General features: G+C 42.4%; 1 protein-coding gene across 4 annotated transcripts in view; it reads left to right on the top strand.

Annotated features, from left to right (window-relative positions):
* The first annotated feature begins 5,700 nt into the window (after positions 1-5,700).
* dis3l (DIS3 like exosome 3'-5' exoribonuclease) overlaps positions 5,701-14,567 on the top strand; it is a 56,796-nt gene continuing 47,929 nt past the window's right edge. For 2 of the 4 annotated variants that reach the window (XR_011955958.1, XM_072565389.1), the window contains exons 1-2: positions 5,701-5,988; positions 6,886-7,039. Coding sequence is in view for 3 of the 4 variants with exons in the window: in XM_072565389.1 (XP_072421490.1) it covers positions 5,829-5,988; positions 6,886-7,039 (314 nt within the window). In the remaining variant the exon portion in view is untranslated. Of the gene's footprint in view, positions 5,994-6,021; positions 6,424-6,885; positions 7,040-14,567 lie in introns of those variants that run through there. The other 2 variants (XM_072565390.1, XM_072565391.1) reach the window with 2 other exon arrangements.

The following is a 14,567-nucleotide window of genomic DNA, read 5'->3' as shown; positions in this document are numbered from 1 at the left end:
ATTTCATGGATTTTCAAACCAGTTTATCAGGTATTTTTTACTGCAAATCTCTAAGAAGCATCTTCCTGTACTAACATTGAATATTACGTAAGGATCTTTGACATCCTCTAGCTTATATATTGTGATTACGATGTCAGTCTGTTCTAAAACATGATATGGAGAAGCCAGTGTTGGACTGGGGTGGACAAAATTAAAAATCACACAACACCTGGTTATAGTCCAACAGGTTTATCTGGAAGCAGTAGCTTTTGGAGTGCTGCTCCTTCATCAGATAGCTGTGGAGCAGGATCATAAGACACAGAATTTATACCAAAAGATTACAGTGTCATGCAACTGAAATGATATATTGAACAAGCCTAGATTGCTGTTAAGTCTTCCATCTTTCAGAATGGGTTACAGGTTTTGGTTCATTAATATGTAAATCTTCTTTTAAGTCACATTCTCGAGATAACTTAAGGTTTTATAAAAACAAAGGTGACATCTCAATTTAGACAATGCATTAAAGGTATGAGGATAGTGTTGTCTGTCTCCCAATCTTGAGTAAGACTGGTTCTATTTCCAAAGTAGGAATTTACATAGATTCACTGCCTGCAGATTGTGTGCTTTTTGAGCAATATAGAATTTCATCCCATCACCCCATAAGCTTATACATGTGTGTGCGTGCATGAGAGGGAGAGAGAGTGAGTGTGTGCTTGTAAGTGTGTGCGCGCGTGAGAGAGTGTATGTTTGCATGTGTGCATGCTTGGTAATGTGTGTGTGAGTATGATGGAGTATAAGCCTTTGAGAGGGTGGGTGCATGGGTGTGAGCTTGGGGGTGTGTATGTCTGTGCATATGTCTGCATGAGTAAGTATGTAAGAGTGTGTTTGTATATGTGCTTATGTGTGAGAGAGTATATAGTGTAGTGAGGTCAACTGTAGTGTGATATGTACCCAAGGTCCCGGTTGAGGCCAGACTCATGGGTTCTGAACTTGGCTATAGCCTTTGCTCAGCCACTCTGCGTTGTTGTGTATCCTGAAGTCTGCCTTGAAGGATAGTCACTTGAAGATCTGAGGCTGAATGTCCCTGACCACTGAAGCATTCCCCAACTGGGAGGGAACACTTCTGTCTGGTAATTGTTGCGATGTGTCCATTCATCTGTTGTCATAGCATCTGCTTGGTCTCGCCAATGTACCATGCCTCGGGGCATCCTTGTCTTCAGCGTATGAGATAGACAACATTGGGCGAGTCACACGAGGTACCTGCCACGTTTATGGTGGGTGGTGTCCCAACATGTAATGGTCGTATCCATGTTGACACTCTGACATGTCTTGCAGTGGTTGCCATGACAGGGTTATATGGTGTTGTGGGGGTCAAGAGTGTGGTGCTGTGGTACAGCAGGTCAGGCAGTCTTTGAGGAGCAGATGAGTCGACATTTCAAGCATAAGCCCTTCGTCAGGAATGAGGCTTGTGGGCCGGGAGGCTGCGATATAAATGGGAGGGGGTGGGGCTAGGGGGAAGGTAGCTGAGAATGCAATAGATAGATGAAGGTGAGGAAGAAGGTGATAGGTCAGAGAGGAGGGTGAGCAGATAGATGGGAAAGACAATGGACAGGTCAGGAGGGCGGTGCTGAGTTGGAGGCTTGAGACTGGGATAAGGTGGGGGAAGGGAAAATAGGGAAACTGGTGAAATCCACATTAATCCCGTGTGGGTGCAGTGTCCCAAGGCGGAATATGAGGGGTTCTTCCTCTAGGCACCAGGTGGTTAGGGTTTGGTGATGGAGGATGCCCAGGACCTGCATGTCCTTGGTGGAGTGGGAGGGGGACTTGAAGTGTTCAGCCACGGTTGGTTTCATTTCTAACTGCCACCCGTGACATAGGCCGCCTCAACCTGTCCACCCCCCCCCCCACCCACTGCAAAATCCTGCCTTCGCAACGCACAGCCCTCCACTCCCTCTGCTCCAACCCCAACATCATCAGCAAACCAGCTAACAAGGTGGGCGTTGTGGTAATTTGGCGTACTGACCTCTACACACCTGAAGTCAGGCGCCAATCGCAGACACCTCCTCCGACTGCCCCCTCAACTATGACCTCACCTCCCAACACCAAACCATCAATTCCTAGACCGTGCACAACCGTCTGGGGATCTCCCATCCATGGCCTCCAACTCATGGTCTGCGAACCCCGCACCACTCAATTCAACCTCGTATCCAAGATTCACCAATCTGACTTCCCCAGTCGACCCATTGTCTCAGCCTGCTCCTATCCCACTGAACTCATCTCTGCATACCTTGACACCTTCCTATCCCCCTTAGTCCAGGGACTCCCCACCTATGTTTGGGACAATATCTACGCTCCTCACCTCATCCAAGACTTTCGTTTTGCCAGCCCCCTATGCCTCATCTTAACCCTGGACATTCAGTCCCTGTACACATCTATCCGCCACGATGAAGGCCTCCAAGCCCTCTGCTTTTTCCTCTCACACCATCCCAACCAGTACCCTTCCACTGACACCCTCATCTGCCTAGCTGAACTGGTCCTCACCCTCAACAACAGCTCCTTCCAATCCATACTTCCCCCAAACCAAAGGGGTAGCCATGGGCACCCGCATGGGTTCCAGCTATGCCTGCCTCTCTGTCGGGTACGTGGAACAGTCCATCTTCTGCAGTTACACCGACAAGGAGGTTGAACAGTTCATTAACTTCACTAACACCTTTCGCCCCGATCTCAAATTCACTCGGACCATCTCGGACACCGCCCTCCCCTTCCTGCACCTCTCCATCTCCGTCTCCGACGACCGACTAACCACAGACATCAATCAACTCCAAGCACACAAACTCCCACGGCTATCTGGACTACACCTCCTCCCACCCTGCCTCCTGTAAAAATGCCATCCCTTATTCCCAATTCCTCAGCTTCCAGGATGACCAATTCTACCATAGAAAATCCCAGATGACCTCCTACTTCAAAGACCACAATTTCCCCTCCCACATGGTCAACGATGCCCTCCAGCGCATCTCATCCACTTCCTGCACCTCCTGTACCTTGTACAGCAAGAAACTGTAATTACCTCCTCATGAGATAAACAGATTGTAATCGTCAGGGTACCCTTTGTTGTCCAGTACTTCCCGGGAGCGGAGAAACTACGCCATGTTCTTCGCAGTCTACACCACGATATCAATGAGGATGAGCACCTCACCAAGAGCTTCCCTACACCTCCAATTCTCGCCTTTAAACAACAGTCAAACCTTAAACTGACCATTGTTCACAGCAAACTGCCCAGCCTTCAGGACAACATGGACCACAACACCATACAACCCTGTAATGGCAATCACTGCAAAACATGTCATACCATCATTACACGTGGGGACACCACCCACCACATACATGGCAGGTACTCATGTGACTCAGCCAACATTTCCTATCTCATATGCTACAGGCAAGGATGCCCAAGGCATGGTACATTGGCAAGACCAAGGAGACACTATGACGATGGATGAATGGACACTGCACAAAAATCGCCAGGCAGGCGTGTTCCCTCCCCGTGGGGGAACACTTCAGCAGTCAGGAACATTCGGCCTTCGATCTTTGGGTGACCATCCTCCAATGCAGACTTCGGGATACGCAACAATGCAGTGTGGCCAAGCAGAAGCTGATAGCCAAGTTCAGAAGCCATGAGGATGGTCTCAACTGGGTTCATGTCACACTACAGTTGACCCCACTACACGATACACACTCTCTCTCTCTCTCTCTCACACACACACACTCTTACATACTCACATTCATGCAGACCCTCTCTCATTCACACGGTCTCTCTCATATGCATACACATATATCCACTACACTTACACCCATGCACACACCTCTCAGAGGCTTATATTCCAGCACACTCACACACACATTTTACCAAGCATGCACACACACAAACATACACTCTCTCATGAGCACTCACACTCACACTCTCTCACTCATGCACATACACACACACACACAGTTATGATATGGGGTAAACCCTCCTGCTTAATTTAAAAGAGCAACCCAGAAAAGATTCATCCCATGCAGTAATCTGTAAAAATTCGAGTGGCCAAGAACTATTTAAAGTAAAAATTAACAACGTTATTTCTTAAAAGTATAACAGAGAATAACTAACTAACTACTATTTACAACTTCTTCCTCTAACCTATCTTTTGCCTTCCCCTTCCACAATACGAGTCCGATAAAGCTCCCAATAAGATCGATAAAACAAAACTTCTTATCTCAAAACATGGCAACTTTTGGTTCTCTGTATTCCTGTCTTCTTTTCTTCTTCTTGTGGGTTCTGCTTCACTGGTTACTGATTGATAGAGGTACCGTTAGAGCTATTTTTCAGGCAGTCTTTACATGCTGGTAGCTTGGCAGTTCTCCTCTCAACTGTTCAATTTTCCCCAGTCTTAAAACACCCAGACCATCGGATTGTGTCAATGGCTTTTAAGTTTGTCAATATAGCCAAATTAAACTTGATTGGTGGTGGGTATTTTGGGGTATAATTTAAACTGATTGGCCAAATTCTAACTTGTTTTTATGTCCAGGCAACCAGCTAATCGAGGAGAAAGTGATGACTGCAGATGCTGGAGATCAGAGCTGAAAATGTGTTGCTGGAAAAGCACAGGCAGCATCCAAGGAGCAAGAGAATCGATGTTTCGGGCATGAGCCCTTCTTCAGGATCCTACTTTGGAAATAGAACCAGTTTGACTCAAGATTGGGATACAGGCAGATACGAACCTTATACCTTTAATGCATTGCCCGATCTGAGATGCCACTTTTTAAATATAAAAACGTTGTTATAGCTCAAGAATGAGACTTCAAAGAAGTTCTAGGATTTACATATTAATGAACCGAAACATGCAACCCATCCTGAAAGATGAAAGACTTAACAGCAATCTAGGTTTGTTCAATGTATCACTTCAGTTGCATGACTCCAATCTTTTGGTATAAATTCTGTGTCTTATGATCCTGCTCCATGGCTATCTGATGAAGGAGCAGTGCTCCGAGAGCACGTGCTTCCAAATTAACCTGTCGAACCATAACCTGGTGCTGTGTGATTTTTAACTTTGTTCTAATATAGAGAAACTTCCTAATAGTCAGTGAGATTCATTGCTGAGCAGAATTGCTAAAGTAGGGGAGTGCTTTCCGAAAGGATTAATGTAATCAAAAAGAAACAGACAGATCTGAAATTCGTTAAAATGAGTTGATTTGTTTCAAATAAAGGATGTAGCTCATAAGGTGAGGCTTACCTTTACTTACAAGATTAAAAATCACACAACACCAGGTTATAGTCCAACAGGTTTAATTGGAAGCACTAGCTTTCGGAGCGACGCTCCTTCATCAGATGATAGTGGAGTGACGTTCCTAGCTAGTGTGCTTCCAATTAAACCTGTTGGACTATAACATGGTGTTGTGTGATTTTTAACTTTGTACACCCCAGTCCAACACCGGCACCTCCAAATCTTAGTTGAAAATCACACAACACCAGGTTATAGTCCAACAGGTTTAACTGGAAGCACACTAGCTTTCGGAGTGTCACTCCTTCATCAGGTGATTGTCTCCAAATCATGACTGACAAGATTGGAATGCAGATATCACGTTGCGCATGCGCTCCTGGTCTGTCAGGTTGCCCCGCAGCGGATTCCTTTGCCCCGCAGTTCCGAATTACACTTCCGGTTCACGCGCGGGAATACTGTCCGGGTGAGGCGGGCGAAAATTAGGCGGCAGAGAGCGCCTGTTCGAGTTGTTTACATCCGTAGAGCGTGGTCCCTTCGGGTCTGAGCGAGGAATCGATTTCGAGAAGGGGGACAAAAAAAAGGCATCGATTAATGGCTCCTCCGCTGGCTTCCGACAACATAATGATAAAAACGGAGAAGGTGCTGCACCTGAGGAGCTGCAAAGGAAAGTCAGTTCGAGTTGTGAGGGAGCATTACCTCAGGCGGTCGGTTCCCTGTAACAGTTCCCTCTGCCAGGCTGAGTGCCACAATGGTAAAGTATGTGCAGTCATCCACAAAACAGAGCTCTCAACGATATTAAAACGTATGGAGAAAAGAAAAGATTGTATATATATCACACATCTTTGGATGTTTCAAAGTGCTTTGTCGCCAATGAAGTGCATAGAAATGTGGTCATTGATGTAGGAAACAGCAGCCAATTTGCACACAGCAAGATCCCAAAACAGCAGTTCCTGTTCAGAAAATCTGTTTTCCTGGTGTTGATTGAACATAAATATTGGCCACGATGGCAGGGAGAACTCCCCTGCTCTTCTCTGAAGTAATGCTTGTAAGATATTTTCTATCCACCTGAAAGATGACACCTCTGACAGTGCAGTACTCTCTCAAGTACTGCACTGAGAGTGTCGGCCTGGATTAAGTGGTCTGGTTTCTGTTGTGGGACTTGATCGTACAACCTCCTGAGTCAGAGGTGAGAGAATGCTATCTATTGAACCACAGTTAAAGATTGAGTAGAATGACACTTGAAAAATATCCATGATGATGATAGGACAGAATTCCCAAAATAGAAGGAGCTTTATACATCTGTTCATTTCCTTGGAACATCCCTAAGATTTATACAACTGAATTATATTTAAAGTGAAATCACTGCTATTGTGCAAGTAAATCTGAAAGCCAATTTTTACTCAGAAATGTATCTCAAAATGTAATTGGACAATCTGCAATTAATGCTGGTTGAGGGAGGATATTGGTCAGGAAATGGAGAGAGCTCTTTTTTCTTCTTACAGTGTCATGGGATCTCTTATTTTTATCTGAACATCGACATGGTAAATAAATGTCTCATCTGAGTGTCAGTGTTATTAACATAATATTAAATTGGAGATTTTAATCCTTTATGCTACTTGCTTAATTCTGTGTTCACTTAATGTTTCAGAAGGGAAATTGTTGTCAGAAAGTGCAACTCATTATTTGATACCTGACTGGAAAGTGGTGCAGGATTATTTGGAGATACTTGAGTTTCCAGAATTGAGAGGCATTGTCTTCATGCAGACAGCTTGTCAAGCTGTCCAGCACCAGAAGGGACGCAGGTTTGTGATGGCTATCTATCTATAACATTTGATGGATTTAAACATCATGCAAAGCCCTGGTCAGATATGAATGGAACAATTAAAGCTTCAGCACTATAATTGTTTAACCATGACCTGTGATTTGCAACTCATGATGGAGCAACACAAGTTGTAATATTTAATTGTTATCCTTAATTTTAAAAATTCATTTGCATTGAATATTAGCAATTTGCACCAAAACACCAATTTTGGTGCAATGGCAACATGCCTCTTGTCAATGGCCAACAGACAGAGGACTGATATTGCCAGTAACAAACATGATGCACTTGTGGAATAACTATAGAGATGTCAGCATAATGTTTTGCCACTTCCAAATGCAATGTTGAAGATGTAAGCAACACCTGTAAGCAGGTCAGACCATGACAAATTCTCAGTGAAATAAAAGCAGTTGGTTTTCAAGGATGATGGAAAATCACAAAATGATGAAGAAACAGAGCTGTTATTTAGGAAGTCCTGAGGTTTATATTTGTGGTAACCTCAAGAGGTGGCACAGTGGTTAGCACTGCTGCCTCACAGCGCCAGAGACCTGGGTTCAATTCCCGCCTCAGGCAACTGTCGGTGTGGAGTTTGCAAGTTCTCCCCATGTCTGCGTGGGTTTCTTCTGGGTGCTCCAGTTTCCTCCCACAGTCCAAAAATTTTGCCAGTTAGGTGAATTGGCCATGCTAAATTGCCCGTAGTGTTAGGTGAAGGGGTAAATGTAGGGGAATGGGTCTGAATGGGTTGCTGTTCGGAGGGTCGGTGTGGACTTGTTGGGCTGAAGAGCCTGTTTCCACACTGTAAATAATCTAATCTAATCAAGCTTTCTGGTGATTATAATGAAAAGTAACTAAATATTACTTGAAGGCATTCTACCCTTTTATAAAAATTATATAGATGCTGTTTTCTCGTTCACATAGGTGGTTCAGCAATTTATGAAGTTTGTAATCTGAAAAATCACAATATGTCTTAGTTCCAATTATTCCAGACAAGATAAGTTATTGTGTACAAATATAACTGAATTTCTAATATTTCCTCCAGTTTTCTTATTTTATATATTATCTTGGCTGGCAAAATTGTTTATGCGTAATGTATGGGACAGATTTGTTTAGGGCAACATTTGTTATATTGAGAAGGAGTTCTGAAATCAACCCCGTGGCCCCTCAGGTGGTCATTTGTAGGCAGCCCTCAATAAGAAAACATTCAGATGCTCTTTATCTTTGGGAACACTAAAGAAAGATTACATATTCCTTTGAGGGCAGCACAGTGACTTAGTGGCTAGCACTGCTGCCTCACAGTTCCAGGGACCTGGGTTTGATTCCAGCCTTGGGTGACTATCAATGTGGAGTTTGCACACTCTCCTTGTGTCTACGTGGATTTCCACTAAGTGTTCATGTTTCCTCCCACAGTCCAAAGATCTACAGGTTAGGTGGATAGGCAATGGTAAATGCAGGATTACAGGGATAGGGTGGGGGGATGGGTCTGGATGGGATGCTCTTCGTAGGGTTGATGCTGACTTGATGGGATGAATAGCTTCTTCCTGCACTGTAGGGATTCTGTGATGTTCAATTTTTTGATTGGAGGTTCTTGCTTAGAGTCTGTGTAATACACACAATGCATTTTCAATAGTGGTGTGCCACAAGGATCAGTGCTGGCTCTGTTGCTTTTTTGTCATTTATTTAAATGATTTGGATGTGAACATAGGATGTATAGTTAGTAAGTTTGCAGAAGACACTAAAATAGGTGCAGTGGACAGTGAAGAAGGTTACCTCAGAGTACAGCTGGATCTTGATCAGATTGGCCAATGAGCTGAGGAGTGCCAGCTGGAGTTTAATTTAGATCACTGTGATCTACTGCGTTTTGGAAAGGCAAATCAGGGCAGGACTTATACATTTAATGGTAAGGTCCTGGGGAGTGTTGCTGAACAAAGAGACCTTGGAGCGCAGGTACGTAGGATAGGGAAGAAGGCGTTTGGTATGCTTGACTTTACTGGTCAGTGCATTGAGTATAGGAGTTGGGAGGTCATGTTGTGACTGTACAGGACACTGTTCAGTCACTTTTAGAGTATTGTGTGCAATTCTGGTCTACCTCCTATAAGAAGGATGTTATGAAACTTCAAAGGGTTCAGAAAAGATTTACAAGGATGTTGTTAGGATTGGAGTGTTTGAGCTATAGGGAGAGACTGAATAGGTTGCGACTGTTTTCTCTAGAGCTTTGGAGGCTGAAGGCTGGCTTTAAAGAGGTTTATAAAATCATGAGGGGCATATAGGGTAAATAGGGGAGTGGGGGAGTCCAGAACTAGAGGGCATAGGTTTAAGGTGAGAGGGGAAAGATATAAAAGGACCTAAGAGGCAACTTTTTCATGCAGAGGGTGGTGCATGTATGGAATGAGCTGGAAGTGATGTAGGCTGGTACGATTGCAACATTTAAAAGATATCTGGATGGGTATATGCATAGGAGGGGCTTAGAGGGATATGAACCAAATGCTGGCAAATGGGACTGGATTTATATAGGATATTTCATTGGCATGGGCGAGTTGGATCAAAGGGTCTATTTCCATGTTGTATATCTCTATGACTTTATAACTGAATATGTTACAGTACAGATTACAGGAGGATTCTAAACAATGAATAAAATGTATTATATTTTATGGTGAGATGTGAATAAGGTTTGCATGTGGGAATAATTTGCTTTTCAAACAACTGGTTGCTTTGAATGAAGTCTCAAGGGGAAACTAAGTATTTTCAAATTCTCAAACAAGGAGTACCTATTGTCCTCTGTTGGCTCCTGGCCCCAGTTGTGATAGTTGGGAACTGTTGTCAGATTATTGACAGTTAATTGTCAGCACCATTTTACAGCTGGCCACTGAATACTGCAATAGGAGGTGGAACCCCATAGAATGCCTTTCCAATGTTCCTTTATTGAACATTCTTGGAAGGATCCTAGGTACATGACTACTTTTGCAGTGCTTTTACTTTATAGAGTCATAGTTATACAGTATGGAAACAAATCCTTCAGATCAACTTGTCCATGACAACCAGATATCCTCAGCTAATCTAATTCCATTTGCTAACATTTGGCCCATATTCCTCTAAACCTTTCCAATTCAAGTACCCCATCAAGTGACATTTAAATGTTATGATTGTACCAGCTTCCAACACCTCCTTAGGTGCTCATTCCATGCACGCACCACCCTCTGGGTGAAAAAGGTTGCCCCTCAGGTCTGTTTTACATCTTTCCCCTCTCACCTTCAACCTCTGCCCTCGAGTTTTGGATTTCCTTCCCCTTAGAAAAAGATCTTGGCTATTCACTTATCCATGCCCCTCATAATTTTATAAACCTCTGTAAGTCACCCCTCAGCTCAGGGGGAGAAAAGACCCGAACCTAATCAGCCTCTCCCCAATGGCTCAAGCCCTCCAAATCCCGGCAAAATCCTTGTGAATCTTTTTTTACCCTTTCAAGTTTAACCATATCTTTCCTACAGCAGGGAGACCAGAATTGAACACAGGTTTTTAAAAGTGGCCTTACCAATGACCTGTACAATTGCAATGTGACGTACAGGAGTCCTGTACTCAGTGCATTGACCAATGAAGACAAGTGTCTACCCTGTCTACCAGCAACTCCACTTTGAAGGAACTTATGAACAAGCACACTCGGGTCTCTTTGTTCAACAACACACCCCTATCATTACAACCCCATTGTTCTTGCAGATTTCTAAGATCTCTTTCTCCCCGCCAGTGTATGGGTTTTCTTCCAATTCAGGTACAACCTGTCCTTTGTATACAGATTACTTCTACCCAAGAAGAGATCCCAATGGTCCAAAAATGTGAATCTTTGCCCCTTGCGCCAGCTCGTTAGCCACACATCCTTTTATTCCTCCTCTTTCTAGCGCATGGCACTGGGAGTATCCACATATTACTACCCTCAATGATCTACTTTGTAATCTCCTGCCTAATTTCCTATGTTCTCTGTGCCTATTGTCCCTTTCTCTACCGATGTCGTTGGTGCCAACGTGTACAATGACCTGCTGGTTTCTCTCCTCTTTCAGAATATCCTACACCCACTCTGAGATATCTTTGACTCTGGCACCAGGGAGGCAGCACACCATTCTGATGTCTCGCTGATGGCCGCATCTGTGCCTTTGACTAGAAAGTCCCCTATCACAATCGATTGCTTTGAACTTGATATACCCCTCTTTACAGTAGCCAGTCACAGCACCAGAAAACTGGCTGTCAGTGCTATATTCCCCTGAGAGGTCATAATCCCATAAAGTATCCAAATCAGAGATTTGGATTGTTTGAGATGGGAATAACCACAAGAGACTCCTGCACTACCTGCCTTCCTCGCTTACTTTCCTAGTAGGATTCCACTTGACTGTATCTGCAGTTACTCTACTTTGCTGAAATTGCCATTCCGCAAATGCCCCAGCTCCTGTAAATTTGTCTTTACTTCTAAATGCCACTCCAACCGATCTGTGATCTGATAGGATTCACAACCAAACACACTTCCTGTAAACAGTCTCCAGGAACATTGAAATGCTCCCTGATCTTGCACATCTGATAAGAAGAGCACATCACTCTATGAAAAGCCATGTCTTTGCTCAAAAGGTAGTAAGTATTTAAGATGCTTTGTTAAAGCAGAAATCAAGGATCAGTGTGTTTTACTAGTATGTGCATTTTTCCAATTCTCTTATACTGATTTTCACTTTTGATTTGACTGCCTCCCCTGTGGAAGGAGGCTTATCAGCCCATAGTGTCTGTGCCGGTCCTTTTGTAGAGTTATTCGATTGATCTCACTGCCGTGCTTGTTCCCTGTATTCCTGTAATATTTCTCTTCAAGGATTTGTCCAATTTTCAAAATTTTTATTACATCTATTTCCAATGTACTTTCAGATAGTACATTCCAGATCACAACAACCCCCTGTGTAAAATGAAGAAATATGTTACTTATTTTATGAAGGAAATATGTTTTGTTCTACATATTGTAAATGAGAAAACTAGTTTTTTTTTAATAAATCTAGTATTTAGTAGGACACAATATTAAGCATGTCATTGAATGCTGTCTATATTTTTTATTGTTATGCTAGATTTAAGAGGCATTGCCATCTCAGTAAAACATTATACGAGATTCCTTATTATCTACCCCAGTAGATTGCAGGTAATAACCAATCCAACTGTGAAATGTCTTGATGGGATTTTGGAGACACAAACTTTTTCGATTTATTAAACATTACTCTAACCCCATAACAAAAACATTTCCCTTTTAGATTTGTGACTATTCTATGGCTTTAAGAGGTGTATTTGGTCTTAATTTTTTTTTGAAGTGAAGAGCTGTCGATTTGAATCTAATAAAGTAAACAGTTTGTGAGGCCTTGGGTTTTTTTTTAAAAAGTCAGGACAATAGAAATAGTCTGAATGGGTGTGGGGCAAGCTCCCACAGAATCAGGATTTTTAGTTTTAGTTTCTCAGTAGCAGTTGCTGGGGGCTTGTAGCTGGGTTTTGAAGGTGTAGTACATCTTTCCATGCTACTTTGTCTGAGTTTTCTCTTGATGTTTTTCCTCCTGGGCTAGAAAATTGCATGTGAGACAGTCTATTTAACTGAATTTCCCTTTGCTAAGGGTGTGCTTATGGGATGTTACTATATTGGGACAGTTACAGTTTAGAAGTTACATAATTTATTATTCTATTTTCTGATAGAGTTGTTATTCCAATTTTTTTGTTGTTATAGTTTAACTATAATATATGATAAAATGTGTTTTACTTCACGACTAGTAGCTTGATCAATCAAATTGTAGCCGGAAAGCAGCACATGGCACTTGCCTTTAATATGAGAAAATGTTAGCCTCGATCCTATCATCTTAATATATTTTGAGAGAGTTTGCTCTGGTTTATAACAACAGATTGTATGGCATCTTTTGAGCCAGAGGGGAAAGATATCACAATGACTGCTGGTTGAGTTCATGCTGCACTGTGAACTGATTTTTTTTTCACTCATAAACTCATGACCTTGTAAGATTTTATGACATTGAAATCTCAGTTGCAGCGTGAGTGGGATTTGTGAAACATTCATTCTCTGCTTTGCCTTGTTCTGTGTATCTCTGCCTTTCTTTTCTTTTTCCTCATTGTTTGATTGATACTGTATTAATGAGTATTTTTAGCAATGTCATTGTCTATTGCTCTATCTCTGTCTCTCTGTTGAGCAATTAGCCTAAAGTAGTGAGAGAATTTTTATTGTTCTGGAATATGCAAACTCTCAATCATTTCATTGTTGCGTGTGGATTTTCTCATTGTCTGATGCAGGATTAGCATGAATGTCGATAGATATGACTCCAGATCTACAGCAATGCAATTGACTCTCAAATAAAACAAAGGAGCAGAAGTAGACAATTCAACCCATCAAGTTCACTCCACCAAGCAATCACGACAAGTCTGATAACCCTTAACTCCACTTTCCTGCCACTTTCCTAGTCACATGAATGTCGCTTGTTGTTGTGGTGCTTGGGGGAGTTTTTAACCATTGTGTGATCTCTGATCTTCCTCTAGTTTACAATACATAACTTGTACGCTATGTGTGAGGAGGGGAATTCAGCACAACAAAGGCAGAATAGTTCAGTTAATTAGGGCTACTGCTGCTATACTGCATGTTTACTGCTCTGTTGCTGACGCACAGTGGATGCAGCGTGTTCAGTTTACAAAATCTATTGCACAAATTAATCAAGGAAACTTCCACTGCACCTCCTTCCTAGTGGGCGCAACTGCTGAGAAGAGCAATAGCAGCAGTGTTCTGCAAACACCATTGTCTCAGAATTGCATTCTGATTTGGATTTGTTATGGTTTTCTTTCAATACTACTGGGTCAATACAGTTAAAAATCCTTCAGCTGTGCACTAAATTCTACCAACATTTTAGAATAATAACTGTTGGTCGGCTATAAAAACATAAATACAGTACAGCCTTAGATGTATTGCTGTCTTCTGAGAACAAATGAAAAAAGTTACTCATTTTAACTTCTTTACTCTCCCAGGAAGTTTATTCTGTATGTTCTTCACCCTTTGGGTGAAAATTTTGACTAGCTGAAAGTTACATCTTCTTCTTCCCCATCTTCCTTTAGCTTAAAGAGATATTCCAGATCTTACCTTTTCAGTTCCCTTAACTATCTTATCGACTGTTCCTCTATAAGGTCTTCCTGCTGTATTCAAGAGTGAAAAGCTCAACCTTGTTCAATGTTTTTCTTACAATTCAGATTTTTGACAATACTCATCGATTCTGCAGCTTCTCAGATGCTGCCTGACCTGCTGTGCTTTTCCAGCAACACACTTTCAAGTTATACAGTGCATTGCTGAGGCCACATCTGGAATACTGTGTACAGTATTGGTCTCCTTATTTAAGGAAGATTCTTAAGTTTTGTTGGATGAAGTTCAAAGAAGATTTACTAAACTAATGTCTGGAATGTGTCACATTGAAAGGTTGGACAGACTAGTCTTGTATCTGATGGAATTTATAAGTGTAAGATGC

The sequence above is a fragment of the Chiloscyllium punctatum genome, chromosome 48 (genome assembly GCF_047496795.1).
Source record: "Chiloscyllium punctatum isolate Juve2018m chromosome 48, sChiPun1.3, whole genome shotgun sequence".
Classification (NCBI taxonomy): Eukaryota; Metazoa; Chordata; class Chondrichthyes; order Orectolobiformes; family Hemiscylliidae; genus Chiloscyllium; species Chiloscyllium punctatum.
This window is presented reverse-complemented; position numbering and strand designations above follow the sequence as displayed.